Below are 15,236 nucleotides of genomic sequence, written 5' to 3' on the forward strand. Positions count from 1 at the left end.
AATATTTGAGGTAGGGAGAAAGTAAAGAGGACAAACCAAACAGAGCTTTGACTAAAAAATTAAACGGAGGGAGGCTAAAACTCTCGAGGACTTCGAGAAGAGAAGAAATGGGAAATCGCAACAAATGGGCAAAGATTCGATATTTTTATAGAAGAAATTGCCTCGAGATCCATAATTAATCAAACGATCAAATTTGCACATAATGAGATGTCTCTGCCATCATTACGCCCAAGAAATTAGGGGACCGAACACCATGGGCCTAGCCAATAAGGAAGTACCACGTGGAGGGAACCAATTGTCCAGAAGGTCAAACGAGGAAATTAAATGTATTTCATGATGAGGTGACGGCTCAAAGTTGCAAGCCAGTCAGTATAGATACGTGAGTTTTAAAACCTTTAGGGTTTCAAGCTCATTTAAACGGGTTTAAGAGTCGCCACCATTCAGTTAAGGTGTGGATGAGCGCCGTAAAAAAAAATTAAAATCTATTTTTCTTGGATTGTAGTGACTGACATATCCAAAAGATAATGGTCGATAGGTCTACCTAGAAAATCTAAGGTAAGGAGGCTCGATTGATGGATAAGGAAGGTGTTAGGTATCTTGTCCCTCCCATCCTAAAATGCTTATCATAGTTGATCAAAAGTAAAATTTGAAACTCATGTTTTTGGATTTTAAAGATAGAAGAAGCTATAGAAAGTTTTAGGAAAATTGACTATAGTTTTATTTTGAAAAATGAACAAATCAAGATAATGAGCAAGCCCCTACTAAAAGTAGGTACTTGTTGAAATTTTTTGTGAGCTTGGGATTTTGATGGAAATCCATGTGGATTTCATCATTTAAGATCCCAAAGTTTCAAAACAAGTTTATGTGCTCCCTAGAGAGACTTTATTTGTTAGTTTGATCCGTAGGTGATATTTATGGATTGAACAAAACTATGTTGAAATCAAATTTTATGCATGAAATTTTTGTCCATTTTTTTTGTTATCTCTAATGGTTGAATTTATCTTTAGGGACTTACACTCTTTTTTGTAACCATTTTAGAAGTGAGTGGTGAAAATTATATGCATGTGATGGACTAATTAAAAGAAGATTACTTCCAATGAGGGTTTACTCTTTAGTTCTATTATCATAAAAAAAATAAGAAAAATAAACATCTAATATATGTATTTAAATTGCAAGAATATAAATATAGCTACACTAGAAATAAAATTGCAAGAAATTAAGGAATGTAAAACAACATCTAAGGCTCTTAAGGAGTTTATTAAGGACTTGTAGGGGGGGATTACCTCATAGAGGAATTACTCTCTCTCCCCAAGCCTTGAGGCTAAGAACTAAAAAAAGCTGCATTATTAAACTAAAAAGCATGTAAATAAAGGAAAGAAACTTGAAACTAAATAATGGGAAGTAGTAGAAAAGGGAAAATTATATGGGGAATGAAGGGTTTAACCCCACCTTCATCTTTTTCTTGTCTTTTTTCTTCTTCTTCTTCTTCCTCTTCTTGGTTTGTTCTTCAATGGATTTTAAGAAAATAGGGAGGTTTGAGAAACTAGGAAGGGATTCAGGCAAAATTTTGGATCTCCAAATGAGCTATTTTTTTGTCTTGAAATGATCTCCTATTTATAGGATTTTGGAAGACCCTTAGGGATAAATTGGTCCTAAATCTTCAAGTTTCCAATAATTTCACTAAAACATTTATGAAAAATCACAATTACTCTTCCTCTTCTTAGCCTTGATGGTCTTTTACTCACTTATAGGTCTCACTAATCATGATTATCAATGGGTAAGATGGTAAAAGTCTAAAAGTTATAGAGAATTCTTTGGAAAGGGTAAAGTAATCCTAAAATCATAGCTTTGAGTCAATTGTGAGGAAACTAAGTCAAGTGGTATATAAATAATTGATAGGTTTTTGGCCTCTTTAATCACTTCTCTTAGGAAAGTCTCCAACAAACTAGGGATACAAAAGTTATTAAGCATAAATTCTAGAAACTTTTATAGGGTAGACAAAAATGTCATAGACTTTGGAAAATAGTCAATTTACATGGAATCCCTTTGATCTTTGAAAAATGTTAGAAGGATAAAAAAGTGATTTGCATTTGATGAATCTCGACAAACCAAGGTTAGTGAAGGGAATTGGCCTTAAGTGGGGACCATGCAAAACAAAGTCTTTGTTAGGAAACTTGAAAAATTACGAGAAGACCAAAGTGGTGGAATTTATTGGAGAGTTGAAAAGGGGTGAAAGAGTAAAAATGAGAGATTTCTTGAGGGAAAAGCTACTAAGAAGGGATTAAGGGGTCATTTTCCCTAAAACAATTCGAGCACACATGGGTAATTTAGCAAAAATTAAGTCTAGCTAAATCTCATACCAAGAATTACCTTTGGCTTGGGTAAGGTCATTCTAAGATTAAATTTGGTCTAGCCGAAGGTAAAGTTAGGCTAGGCTTAAATTTCCTTTGAAAATGGCCTTCAAGCCATGCTGCTACTCGACTAGTGGGCTTTAAAGTCTGTTTGAAAAATACCTTTGGTCAAGCCCATTTTCAAAAAGTTCTAGATGCTCTCGAGCTCAATATAGGAAAAAATGGGGTGCCTACAGTCGGGAAATGACATGTGGAATGACTATTAAATGCACGTAGTGGGAACACACAACCAACTTTACTTGTGTCGTTTTAAAGATTCAAAGTTGAGAATTATTAGCTCAGAGGTAAGATAGTATAAGTTCTCGGAAGGCCGGGATACTCCCAACCTTTCGAGAGGGGGATTGTGGAGGGATAAATTCTCCAACCTATGAAGTAACGTCACATGTCACTAAGGAATAGTAGAATTCACTGAGAGCATTCTTCCAACTGTGAGCAGTCGCTCGATAGTTCACTGAAAATGTGGGGCTCAAATATAGGTCGAGAGAGTGGAATTTCGTAAAAGGAAAGGGTACTAATCCCTAGGATTTCGGGATTTGGGCAAATGAATTAGAAGAGACTCTTGGAAAGAGAATCCTAGATGATTCTGATCCCAAAATAGAAGAAGATAAGGTTGGGAACGTGCAAAATAGAAATTCTTATTCTATAGATAAAAGAGGATCCTCATATCTAAGATACACAAATTTTCTACATTGAAAATCTGTCGCAATTTCATTGGAACGAATTTAAGATCTCGAGATAATCACAAAAATCACCTCTACAAAAGTTTTTTGGAACAGAAAATAATATAAGAATTATTTCTTTTTCTAAGGGGTGTCTATTTTTTTTTTTAATTGGATGAGGAACATGTTTAAAACACCCATTGAAGCAGTAATGGACCTGTAAATATAGACTGACATGTCACGCATGCGTGACATCGCACAACTCAGTCACAACTCACAACTCACAACTCATAATTCATATTGTTAAACTCAGATCCGTTTTAAAACCATACTAGAGCTAGATAATGGAAATTTGCAGTGGTTCCCAGACTCAACTGCAGGATCCAACCGACATTGAAGCAACACGAGATAATATCATACCACATATAATTGGAAATTGATGAAGTGACGTTAAAATTCATATCGTTTCACACATTGCTGACATGGCTGAGTGTATGGAACCATAAATGCCATGTATCGAGATATGAATGAAAAGCATCTATGATTATTATGTGCACACCTCCATGTCAGCAAAATATGAAACAACGTCAGTTTTAATGTCACTCCAGCACGAGTCTGCATAATTTATCCTCCCGATTACAATGTGTACAACTTGTGTGTTAGAGATCCATACCCATATCCACATTGGAGCATATAACATCCAAAAGTAAGAGCAGTTGCAGAGAAAACTTTCAAATAAAAAATGAAAGACATCCATTGAATTGAAACATCTCTCACACACCTGACACTGGACTACTTGAAAAACAACTAATAGCATTTCTTTAATTTGCGCACGTTCACTGTCTCCCCCAACAAATAGAGATTACAAACCATCATAATTTTTATATTTAATAATAATAAAAATAAAAAAGCCCCCCACGAGAACAAATATAATGTACTACTAACTACCCATAGCCCAACAATGGTTATTAATTAAAGTAACAAAATATAATTCTTTCTTTCTTTCTTTCTTTCTTTCTTTCTTTTTTACCCATATAATAAGAATTAAGAATTAAGAATCAAGAGAATAGGCCCGACTCTTCACTTGGCACTGGCGAGCTGGGTGCGGAGGAGCTTGGCAGCAGCAACCATGTTTGTTAGGGCAGGCTTAACCTCAGGATATTTGCGAGTCTTGAGCCCACAATCTGGGTTAACCCAGAGAATGTTGGTCTCAAGGACAGCAAGCATCTTGTTGATGCGGTCTGCGATCTCTTCGGTCGAAGGGATCCTAGGGGAGTGGATGTCATACACACCAGGCCCGATTCCAGCACCATACTTCACTCCCTCTCGGAAGACTGAGAGAAGCTTCTCATCAGAACGGGAGTTCTCTATGGTGATTACATCTGCATCCATGTCGATGATCGAGTGGATGATGTCATTGAAGTTGGAGTAGCACATGTGGGTGTGAATCTGTCACAACATTGAAAGATTTTGGTTTTACTACAACTCGGAAACTCACTGGTTGACTTGGTCAAGAGTTAGAATAAAATGCTAATGTCCTTTGGTTTAAATATCTATTAAAAAAATAAATGATTTTAATATTTCAGATTTTTGAGTTACATTTATTTTCTATTTTTGGAAGAAAGAAGTTAAATATAACACAATTCAATGAGTTCTGAGTTGACTCAGCTGACTTACCAACCCAACTCAAAATTCAATCGAGTCTTGAATTGTCTAATTGAGTTTAAAACATAAAATAGAACTACTGAGAGGTTATAGAGTGGAGGGGGGAAAGAACCTGAGTGGTGTCTTGGACACCGCAGTTGGTGATCCGGAAGGAATGAACCGCCCATTCCAAGTAGAATGCTTGTTCAGACTTCCTAAGGGGCAAACCTTCTCTCAAAGCAGCCTCATCAATTTGTATGACATTAATACCAGCTTTTTCAAGATCCTCGACCTCGTCCTTGATGGCCAAGGCAATTTGATAACAAGTCTCGAATCTGAGAAGATGCAGCAAGTGTTTTCATGTTAAACAGTTAAAAAAGAAAATCTTGAAAACTAAACAAGAGTGAAAGTTAAATGGGTTCTTGTTTTCTTACCTAGGTTGATCATTTCTTACGAAGGACCAGTTGAGAATGGTGACAGGGCCAGTGAGCATTCCTTTCATTGGGCGAGAGGTCATGCTTTGAGCCATTGAGGACCAAAACACGGTCATGGCCTTAGGGCGACTCACATCACCGTAGATGATTGGTGGCTTCACACATCGAGACCCATAAGATTGAACCCAACCATTGACAGTGAAGGCAAACCCAGACAGTTGCTCTCCAAAGTATTCAACCATGTCGTTCCTCTATGCAAAGAAATTACCAGACACTAATGAGCCTCAAATGCCTTTCACAGAAGTAGAAACATCATTGCACATGACATTGATGCATGGTTTTAAAACTTGTTTCGATGTATCATCTCGTTCATGGACGAGACAAACCATTTAACTCGGTTTACCATTATTTATTCATATATATTTTATAAGTTAGATTAGAAGATGCTAGGTCATAAATCATATTCTATATAGAAAATATAAACTTAAATACTAAAAAACTAATTATTTTCAATAAAATATACAAATCCCAGTTAACTCATCCGACTTTTACTGATTGGGATGAGATTTTCAAAATCATGTCCGAGTCATCTCACGAGATATGGCCCAGTTGAGACGCCATGTCTATCCGTCTCGTTCATGGACTATACTGAGATGACTCTGGTGAGTCATCTCGGTCTCAGACGAGATTTGAACCGTGCATTGAAGTCCTAGTTTTTAGCCACCAAAAGATTTTTTTTTTAAATGCCTTTTAAAGATTTTTATGAAATAAATAAATAAGGTATTGGAGGTCACAAATATCCAAAACTTTAGTATCTTCCTTTCTAAAGGGTCAAAATTAAATCACAAGGGATCTTGTTCCATGGCTTGTGAACTGTAAATAAAGCTGCTCACCTCAGGCTCTCCATGGACCAAGACATCAATGTCAAGCTCTTCCTGGAGTTTGACGACTTTGCTGATTTCCTGCTTTATGGCGTTGATGTAATCATCCTCAGAGATCCTAAAAATTAAAGCATAATAAGGGGGGGCAGCATTTAGAATCTAAAAGCCATTTCATGAGCGGAGGAAAACAAGAGAAATTGTTAGATATGACGCCTCACTTCTTAGCCTTGTATTCACGGCGGACTCTTCTAAGATCCATGGTCTGAGGGAAAGATCCAATGGTGGTTGTTGGGAGGATTGGAAGGTTCAGCTTCTTCTGCTGGGCATCCAATCTAGCACTGACATTTGTTGCTCTGCGATGGTCAGAACCCTTCAAAGCAGCAGCCTAAGCAAACATAGATAGCAATGGCTGGTAAGTAGAATGGATTTATTTTATCAGAGCAGTAAAATCCTCAAAGTACTTACAGCCTTTTGAACACTCTCATTGGTCACCCTTGGGGAGGATTTTCTAGAAGCCTGAGCAGCAGCATTAGCAGAGAAGAATGCCTGATAATTGAGACACCCATTTTCAGAGATTTTCAATAGCTCTGTTTTTTAAACATGACTAGTCTCAAGAAAAAGGTAAATAACAAAATGACTTCAGAGAAAGATAAAAGAGGGTACCTCATCCTTCTCACCAGCTAATGCCTTTGCCAAGGCATTCACTTCAACCACCTTTTGTGCAGCGAATGCCAGCCATGACTTGATTTCATTGTCCAGCTTAGTTTCATTGATCAAATCAACAGCAGTGTGGAGGAGTGAGCAAGACGTAGAAACCACAAGCTTGTCTGCATGGGAAAATCACAGACAGCGCTAATCATTCTTTGAAACAGAAAATATATATATATATATATATATGATTTTGATGCACATCGATAGAAAATGCACACAAGGATGAATACCTTTGCCCACAATGCCCTCAAGAGCCTTCAGTGTACTGAGAGAAGAGGCAAGATCGTTAGCCCAAATGTTCCTTCCATCAACAACACCTGCGAAGAGGTATTTGCCCGAAGGGAATTCACTCTTGATCAAATCAAGGGTTTGTGAACCACGAACCAAATCAAACCCAAACCCAGTGATACCCTTCAAAGCAATGACTGTTTTGTATGCCTCAACAGGTACATCAGCGAAGTAGGTTTCAATGATAACATTAAGACCAGATAGAGTTGATTCTAGCTCAGAGTAGGCATGAGTAAATTCTTTTAGCTGGTGAGTATCAAGATCCATCACAAGGGCAGGTTCATCAAACTGAATCCAAGAAGCACCAGCTGCCTTTAATTCAGCCACAACTTCCCTGTACAGGGATGATTAATCATTACTATAACCAATCATAGCAAGCAAGGATGTGCTTAGTCTTTTAAAAATAATATCTAAAGAAAAGTTAGAACTCCTTACTTATATACTGGAAGAATATTTGCAAGAAGGGAGAGAAGAGAAAAGGATTTCTCAACACCCTTGGCAGGTTTTGATAGCAATAAATAAGAGACAGGGCCTACAAGGACTGGGACAGTATCAACTCCAAGCTGCATCCGAGAAAGAAAGGAAAACAAGTCAAGCAAATTAATAAAATAAAAACATTAATAAGGATATTGTAACACTAGCAAAATACATTATGAGCTCCAACTCATGGAGACAGACACCCATTGTTCTATTGGTCTCATCGAAGGATGCATATACTGCAAGCCATTATCTTTTTTTGATCTTTCCATAGTGTACATAAAACTGAGATTCGGTGCAATTTGTCAGATCAAGTTTGTTTTGTGATCTATCTCTTAGACTGTACCCATAAAATGATGGTTCTATTAGGGCTTAAAATGGGTCAGATTCGTCTCGGATCTGAGTATGCCATATCTAAATTTCTTTATCTAGATCCGAATCCGACTCAGATCCTCCAAAATAGACCATATTCAAATCATTTTGATTTTACTTAACCCGGATCCGGATCTGACTCAACCGAATTGCTTGGTTTCAGTCTGATTGGGTTGGATAATTCCAAATAGTTCAACATTTTTCTCTTCTATACTTGTTTGTTAATTGCTACATTATTCTATTTTACCATTTTAATAGTTTTCTTTTGTAAAAAATAATTATGTTACATTACAGTAGTAGAAAAGGATAATTTAAAAAAAAAACCTTAAAAATGTAAATGTAAATTTTCAAAGTACTATATAATTTGGATCTGGGCAGATAAATAGATGGATCCATATTTGACCAAGATCTGACTTGGATCATGGGACATCAAGCCATAAATTTTTTTTATTTGAATCTACACCAAGGACCCAAACCCGCTGTATTTGTATTTTGGATCACAGGAATTTTGGATAAAATCTGACCCATTTTATGCTCTAGTTTCTATCCCCTACATGTACTCCACACGTACAAGTGTGTTTAATGAGTCTTATTTATGATCTACCAACAGATACCCTATAATGTGTTTTCCTAACAATCTGATAAATCTAAAACAAATCAACAGACCACATTTTCTTTGCACTTTATGAGCTACACCCAAAAACTACAAGACAATAATAAAAAGAAATTACCGCTTTGGCTTCCTTGTATTCGTTTACGGCCTTGTGAGAAGCATAAGAGAATTTATTGTCTGGTCCTAATTCAGGAACAATGAAATGGCTGCATCACAAAGGACGTTTCATGTATAATTCATCAGAATGAGACCACTGGTACATGATATAAATTAAAGGAGGAGTTAGTTATTACTTACTAGTTTGTGTCAAACCACTTTGTCATTTCCATAGCGGGTACAGAGGCATTCCCTCTTGCCATGGAGAAGTAAACATCAAATCCAATCTCACCACCACTCCAATTGTATCTGGAAGGAACAGCCCCCAACATTGCTGTGGTGTCAAGCATCTGGTCATAGTAGGAGAAGGTGTTGCTTGGGATATACTTGATCCCAGCGCTTGCCATCTGTTTCCAAATGGACGATCTAAGGTCCGCAGCTACCTTTTGCAAATCCTCTGCGCTGCTCTTCCCATCCCAGAAAGATTCCAAAGCAAACTTCAGCTCTCTCTTTGGCCCCATGCGAGGATATCCAACAATGTGAGACGCCATTGTCCTGGTTCATCAAAAGTACCGAAATAATTACATTAGAACAACAAGATGTCAAAAAAATAAAAGTGGGGTGGGGGGGGGTTATGTTTCCTAACACAAATGAAAGAAAAGAAAACTTTCTAATACCAAGAAAAAACAGTAGATCTGCAAACAAGACACCTTGTTTACTATAAACAACAACTCAATCATGGTAAATCAGAAAGTGGTTATGCTCGATATGATGCCAAAAAGTAGTGGTGATTACAGATCTCAGCCAACAAATAAACTAAAGCTTGCGACATAAGAAAAAATCACACAGAAATAAATTTTATAATGAGAGAGAGAGAGAGAGCATAAGATGCCAAAGTACAATTAGAAGCAATTTTCACGATTTCAAATCCTGTCGGAGACCGAGATGACTCGCCTGAGACATCTTGATATCATTCTTCAACGATATTCAATGTGAATCGTCCCACACATTATCTCCTTTGATAACTGAGATGACTCCAGCGATATTATGAAAATATCGGCCTGACTCAATAAACTCAGCCGAATCAATCAGGTTTTTTGTATTTTCTGATTAAAACACTTTTTTTTTTATAATTTAAATATTCCTTATCTAAATAAAAATAGGATCTGGTGACTGAGCATCTTCCAATACACCTTATTTTATAAATAAATATTATAATTATTCACATAAAAACATGTTAATAAATAATAGTAAACTGAGATCTAGGGGGAAGGGGGGCAGACTAGACAAAATATCAAGTTTTAAAATCATGGTAGATTCAGATCTACAGAGAGGACAACATTAAAGACTTGCAGGGTTGATGAAATCTAGAAATCAAAGCTAACAGAATAGAGATTGACACAATGAAAAGAGGTAGAGATCATAAAAAAAAGTCAAAACAGGATAACTGCTACTACAATTGAATTAATTATCTATGAATTAAGTTAAAAAAAAGGTATCACAAAATGTAGATCTAACATTGAATAAGGGAAACTTATTAAGAATCTAAAAAAATCAGAGAACTAAGCAATTTGCAAATATGTTTAAAAAGATCAAGAACGAACAGCTATGACTGAAACCAAAGCTGCTTCAGATCCAAACCAAGTATTACGAATTCCATTTCTAAAACACTAGAGTTCAGTGAAAAAAAAATCCAGAAAAATAATTTTACGAGAATTACGATGAAAAGTAGACAGAAATCGAACAAAATAGGGGGAAACCCACTAAAACATCACACTCTCACCAGTAGACTTACCTGAAACTCAAAATATTGGTTAAGATCGAAGAAACAAGAACAAAAATGAAAATTAAGATGTAGGTGAGATACTCAGATCTGCAAAAACAGATCAGGAATCTCGATTATAGTGACTTATTAGATCCCAATAAATCCAAAACTCGTCAAATGAGCGACTAAATAGGAATCAAAACAACAGAGATCGAACAAAAAAAGAGTTGGAAGAAATCGAATCGCGAGGAAGAACAAGAAGGAGACGTACCTTCTTTAAAGGTAAAACCGATAAATTCTGTAAGACTGATTCTGAAGAGAGAGAAAAGAGAAGAGAGAATGGCGCGAGTGGTGGGAGAGACGTTGGGATTATTTATAGACTAATTACAGAGGCCTTTGGTAGATCTAAAGCTGAATCTGAATGAGCTAGTCTTTTAATTTTTATTTTTTATTTTTTATTTTTTTTTATTCGGTGATATAAGGACGAGTGACTTACCTTCCCATATTTGTTGAATATTTCAAATACACCCCCTATGTTTTTAAATTGATGACATGCCCTCTTGATCTCAGTCATCTAATATAGATTAATGGAAATGACCTAAATACCCTCATCTTCAAGTTCAGCCCAAAGTCCCTTATGTTTTTAAATTGATGACATGCCCTCCCTCTTGATCTCAATCATCTATTATAGATTGATGGAAATTATCTAAATGCCCTCATCTTCAACTTCAGTTCAAAATTCTTGATTTTCCTTCAAGCTTTTCAATCACTATGAAAAATATTTTTAAATTATTTAACTTCATAGTTCAATCCATCGTTTTCAACCTCACCTTAACTCCTTCATAAATAATACTTGATTTTTCTCTACTAATATTTCATCTTGTACATGAGATTTGAAGGTTACGAAGAAGATCGAATCTTAAGGTTAATGAAGGTTTAATATTTTGTAGAAGAGACAGAAGTTATCTGATTTGATAATATAAAAAAACCATTGAAAATAATGGCATTTAGATCATTCTTTATTATTCTATTTAAATAGACTAATGTCAAGAGAGGCATATCATCAGACAAAGACACACAAGCCTATCTCAAACATTCATCAAAACGTGGTGGTGGGCTGTTGGCATGTTAAAATCAGTAATTCAGACACTCCTCCAAGTTTTGGTAAATATTGAGATAACCATGTCTTGTCAAACTAATTACACCCCTTGACCCTGGTCTTTTTAGACGTGACACAAATAACCTAATTGCCCTCCCTTGGCAAAATTCCTTGAATTTTCTCTCAAAAATCAATTGTCTTCAAATTAATTCGTCAACCTCTAAAGTTTTTTTGTTTTTTTCCGCGTTGTATTTGCTTGTACTCACCATTTATGCTCAATGCAGCCACTTACTTCTATGCATCCCACCCCGAAGATGTTTTAAGTGGGTGCAGTGAACACAAGTGGTTAGAGCAAATAGTGACCCATAATTTTATTTTTTAACCTATTCAATCTCATTTTTAATCTCTTGGTGAAATCCTTTAACTTTTGTTTCAAAAATCTATCTTCAATATTTTCTATTAAATCTTTGGATTCGATGTTCATCGATTGTGACTCAGTTTGATTTTAATTCAGTTCAATCCAGCAACAAAAAAAGAGTTCCAGAAAAAATGTGATTATTATGCAACTGATATTTTGGGATTCTTCTAAAATATCCATCAACTTTAATCTACTTAAAAAACTTTATCTTGTTCTTGAGATTCAAAGATTGAAAAAGATAGACTCTTGAGGTTTAAGTGGGAATTAATCGATAGATCATTATTTATTCACTAATTTAATCGATTTGTCCCTCATTTAGAGAATTATTTTGAATTTTCAAAAAAAATCATTGAATTTTATTACTGTATCAAAAATTTTATCTTCTTAAATTTTGAAGGTTAAATGAGGTAAAATCATGAGGTTAAAGATGGAAGTAAATATTTCTTACTACATGTCAAACTTACACGACGTTTTTGAGAAAAATCAAAGGCTTTTGAATAAGGTTGAAGGTGAGAAGATTTGAATCATTTTCTATTAGTCTCTCGAAAGTTTGAAAACACATAGGAGCTTATGTCATGGGCTTGACAACACATAGTAGTTTATTGTAAGACCCGTAGTACTACAGTTTTGTATCTGGGGTATAAACTTCCTGTCAATTACAGTTTTATGAAGATAAACATCTCATCCAACTATAATTTTTTAAGGCTCACTTATTGCCTTGTACTTTTCATCTTCTTTAACTTTATTATTTCCTCTTCTACCCTATTAACTCAATTTATTGTTTTTCATCATTTACCCTTTTAACCTCAATTTTATTTTTAGTAATACTCCTTCAATTTATTTTTTTTCACTTTTACCCCCTTAACCTCAAAGATGATGCCCATGTTGTAGGTGGGCGAACTCTAATCTTCACTAAAATTTGAAGTTGTATATTTAAATCATCTATGTCCAATCATTCTTTTTTATTTTATTCTTATTTTTATTATTTCATTTATTTATTTTAATTTTGAGGTGGAAAACAATTTCAACCCCAGCTCTTACGTCAAAGTTCAATTTTCAACAAGATTAAAAGTTGTCAATGAATTGATTAAGTTCTGAAATCTAACCTAAAAACTTCAAATCTGTATCTTGGATTCAATTAGGATGACAAATAATTTAATAAGCTATACTTTTGGAGCATGTTATTTGGGGTAACGATGTCAAGTTTTGACATGATCACAACAACAACAAAAATCATCATGTTCCAATGCTTGTGGTAACAATTATCTCAAATATTATATATATTATATCTTATGTTAAAATTGGGAAACCAATTAATATATATATATATATTTTAAACATAGAAAAGTGATTGTTTTGAAAGAAAAAAAATAAATTATAGATTAGCCATCCAAAACATATAAATAATTATAGAAGACATTATTATCATTACGGATGCTCTAACCATCCAATTCAATTCAGACCCCATCCATTGACCAGTTGTTGAGAGTCCGTAAATGAGGGACGTATATGATAATACTTTGGTTCAAAGGGGGCAGAACAAATAAAAATTCCTTTTTTAAATATATATATACCGTTAAAAGAGAGGGAATTCGGAATTCGGTGTCGGTGTAAGGGCAACGTCATCTCTAGGGTTAAAGTCAACAAACCTCAATTCCTCGTGATGCGTGTTATTCATATCTGAAAAGCATCGAACGGCTTTGACCATTCTAAGTAAGACCTTGTGAGGTGGACAAGTTTGGTGGATTTAGTTGGTGGGTGAGTCGTGGTGGAGTGTACAACTACGGCACTGGTGGAATTTACAGGTGTACCCTTTCACAGTAAGAGAGAGTTGGTAACATTGGTTGGTTGGTGGGCGAATAGTTGATCTTTTTTCTGCACTTTGAATTGCAGGAATTAAAGATGAAGTAGGTGAAAGGGCTTTGACACATAATTAAATAATTTAAATATAAGGTTACGATATTCCCACATCATTATACGATAACTACAGTCCAAAATTAGTTGGTTTTAAAAGTTAAAACCCAATAACTCTCATGGCATCTTAAACAAGTTAAATTGGTATGAATTTAGTTTAGTAAATATTTATAATAATAATAATTAGCTAAAATTATTAAAAAATGATTAAATATTTTAAAAATTACCAAAAACGAATTAAGTCACTTGACAGTCCAGTGTTTTAGTAACTCACGTTGGATCGTCCAACGTTTTAATGTGTTAAAATACATTGCTTTACCAAAAATGCTTTCTGAATAATTACGATGGACTGTCCATCATTTTAATAACTTGCTTTAACACCCCCAAAAATGTAGCCTCCATTTAAAAAGTTGGACCGTCTAGCGAGTTACTAAAACGCTAGATTGTTTAGTAACTTAATTTGTTTTTGGTAATTTTTGAAAAAATAGATTTTTTTTTTTTAAATATTAATAGATTTAACCATCTTTTAGTAAGTTTCCCTAATAATTATAAAGGTGACTCGGATTTTACCTCTATTAACTCAGTTTGCAACTCCAATGATGATTCTTTGCTCCTCATGTTGCTGGTGGCACTAATGTGGTACCTGCCAAGAATGTTCCGACGATTAAGTTAGAAATAATGAAGATAATGTGATTGGAAAGTAGACCCTCTCAAAAAGGTCCTTTCCTCAATCGACCCCCCCCCTGCCTCCCCCCACCCCACCCCACCCCAATTTATAGGATTCTCCCCCTTCCCTTTATTTTTTGGATCCCCCATCCAACTCTTTCAATAGTAAGATTAGATAATGGAAAATTCTTACAAGAATGGAAACAGGTCTATTTTGGATTGTGTAAATACCATTTTCTCTGAGCTACTTAAAATACCTTGATACGTGTTAAATAACCATAAGATAAATATATTTTATATTTTCGTCAATTATCTTAAGAAAATTAAGGTTTGAAAATATTAAGAAAACCATTCTTAAAAAAAATCAAAACAAATATTATAGCTTGGAAATATTTAAATACCAAAAAGAATTTTCCACAAAACACCCAACTAGCTTAGATTACAATTTAACCAACAATTATCATAATAAAAAATAATCATTATCTCTGATTATATTTATGCTAAGCAAAATTATAAAACCAACCAAAAATAAAGCACACATGGAACGCTCAGATAAAGATACCACATCATACATTCTTCTTGAGAAAAGAAGATATAAGTTTTTTTTTTTTTTTTTTTTTTTTTGTTGACAAGAAAGGTTCTTTCAAACAAACATATCATCTCGGCAAATACAAAAATAATCAACTCAGCAAAACATAAATTAACTAATAAAACAACACTCTGACGCCTTAAATAAAATGACAATCACATCACAATTAATGCAAATTGATAACACATGGGATGCCTTA

The 15,236-nt window shown here is 34.8% G+C and overlaps 1 protein-coding gene across 1 annotated transcript; it reads right to left on the reverse strand.

Moving 5' to 3' along the window:
• Positions 1-3,806: 3,806 nt before the first annotated feature.
• Positions 3,807-10,781, reverse strand: LOC147384450 (5-methyltetrahydropteroyltriglutamate--homocysteine methyltransferase 2). Its single transcript, XM_086425216.1, has 12 exons — positions 10,623-10,781; positions 8,788-9,141; positions 8,609-8,696; positions 7,464-7,591; positions 6,971-7,362; positions 6,693-6,856; positions 6,495-6,575; positions 6,248-6,414; positions 6,042-6,147; positions 5,149-5,399; positions 4,848-5,049; positions 3,807-4,519 (listed from the first exon to the last, which is right to left on the reverse strand). The coding sequence occupies exons 2-12, from the start codon at positions 9,135-9,137 to the stop codon at positions 4,151-4,153; spliced, it is 2,298 nt and encodes a 765-aa protein (XP_086281342.1). The 5' UTR covers positions 9,138-9,141; positions 10,623-10,781; the 3' UTR covers positions 3,807-4,150.
• Between the last annotated feature and the right edge of the window lie 4,455 nt (positions 10,782-15,236).

The sequence above is a fragment of the Akebia trifoliata genome, chromosome 15, assembly GCF_017979445.1.
Source record: "Akebia trifoliata isolate Shusen 1 chromosome 15, ASM1797944v1, whole genome shotgun sequence".
NCBI classification, from domain to species: domain Eukaryota; kingdom Viridiplantae; phylum Streptophyta; class Magnoliopsida; order Ranunculales; family Lardizabalaceae; genus Akebia; species Akebia trifoliata.